A 396-nucleotide genomic window follows, 5' to 3' on the forward strand; every position below is an offset into this window, starting at 1 on the left:
TTCGTCCCTGTATGACCTACTACACTTACACCCATCCACATGTATCACTTTTCACCCCACCCCCACCCCACCCCACCCCCACCCCCACCTCACTCTAAAACACCTTAATACACCATGAAACGTTCTGATACAGTAAAAATAATAAAATATCATTACTTTAATTAATTAAATAATTAATTTACTTTTTAAAATACGTACATATAATAAATGAAATGAGTTTACAATATAAATAAGTTTACAATATAATGAGTTTACAATATAAAAAATTTGTATGTCGTGGATGCATCAGTTCTTCCACGCGGAAATATCAATGCGCTTGTGATTGCATTGGCACAAAGAGCTGCCCGTATTCTTATTGAAAGAAGGAAAGCAGAAGGAAAAAAAAATATACAAAAA

General features: G+C 33.6%; 1 protein-coding gene across 1 annotated transcript in view; it reads right to left on the reverse strand.

The window, feature by feature from the left end:
* Positions 1-104: 104 nt before the first annotated feature.
* Positions 105-396, reverse strand: part of LOC105457006 (putative uncharacterized protein FLJ37770) — a 1,358-nt gene continuing 1,066 nt past the window's right edge. The window contains exon 2 of the mRNA XM_011701406.1: positions 105-124. Coding sequence (XP_011699708.1) covers positions 105-124 — 20 coding nt within the window. The remainder of the gene's footprint in view (positions 125-396) is intronic.

The sequence above is a fragment of the Wasmannia auropunctata genome, unplaced genomic scaffold (assembly GCF_000956235.1).
Source record: "Wasmannia auropunctata unplaced genomic scaffold, wasmannia.A_1.0 LD336106.1, whole genome shotgun sequence".
In the NCBI taxonomy this organism is placed as follows: Eukaryota; Metazoa; Arthropoda; class Insecta; order Hymenoptera; family Formicidae; genus Wasmannia; species Wasmannia auropunctata.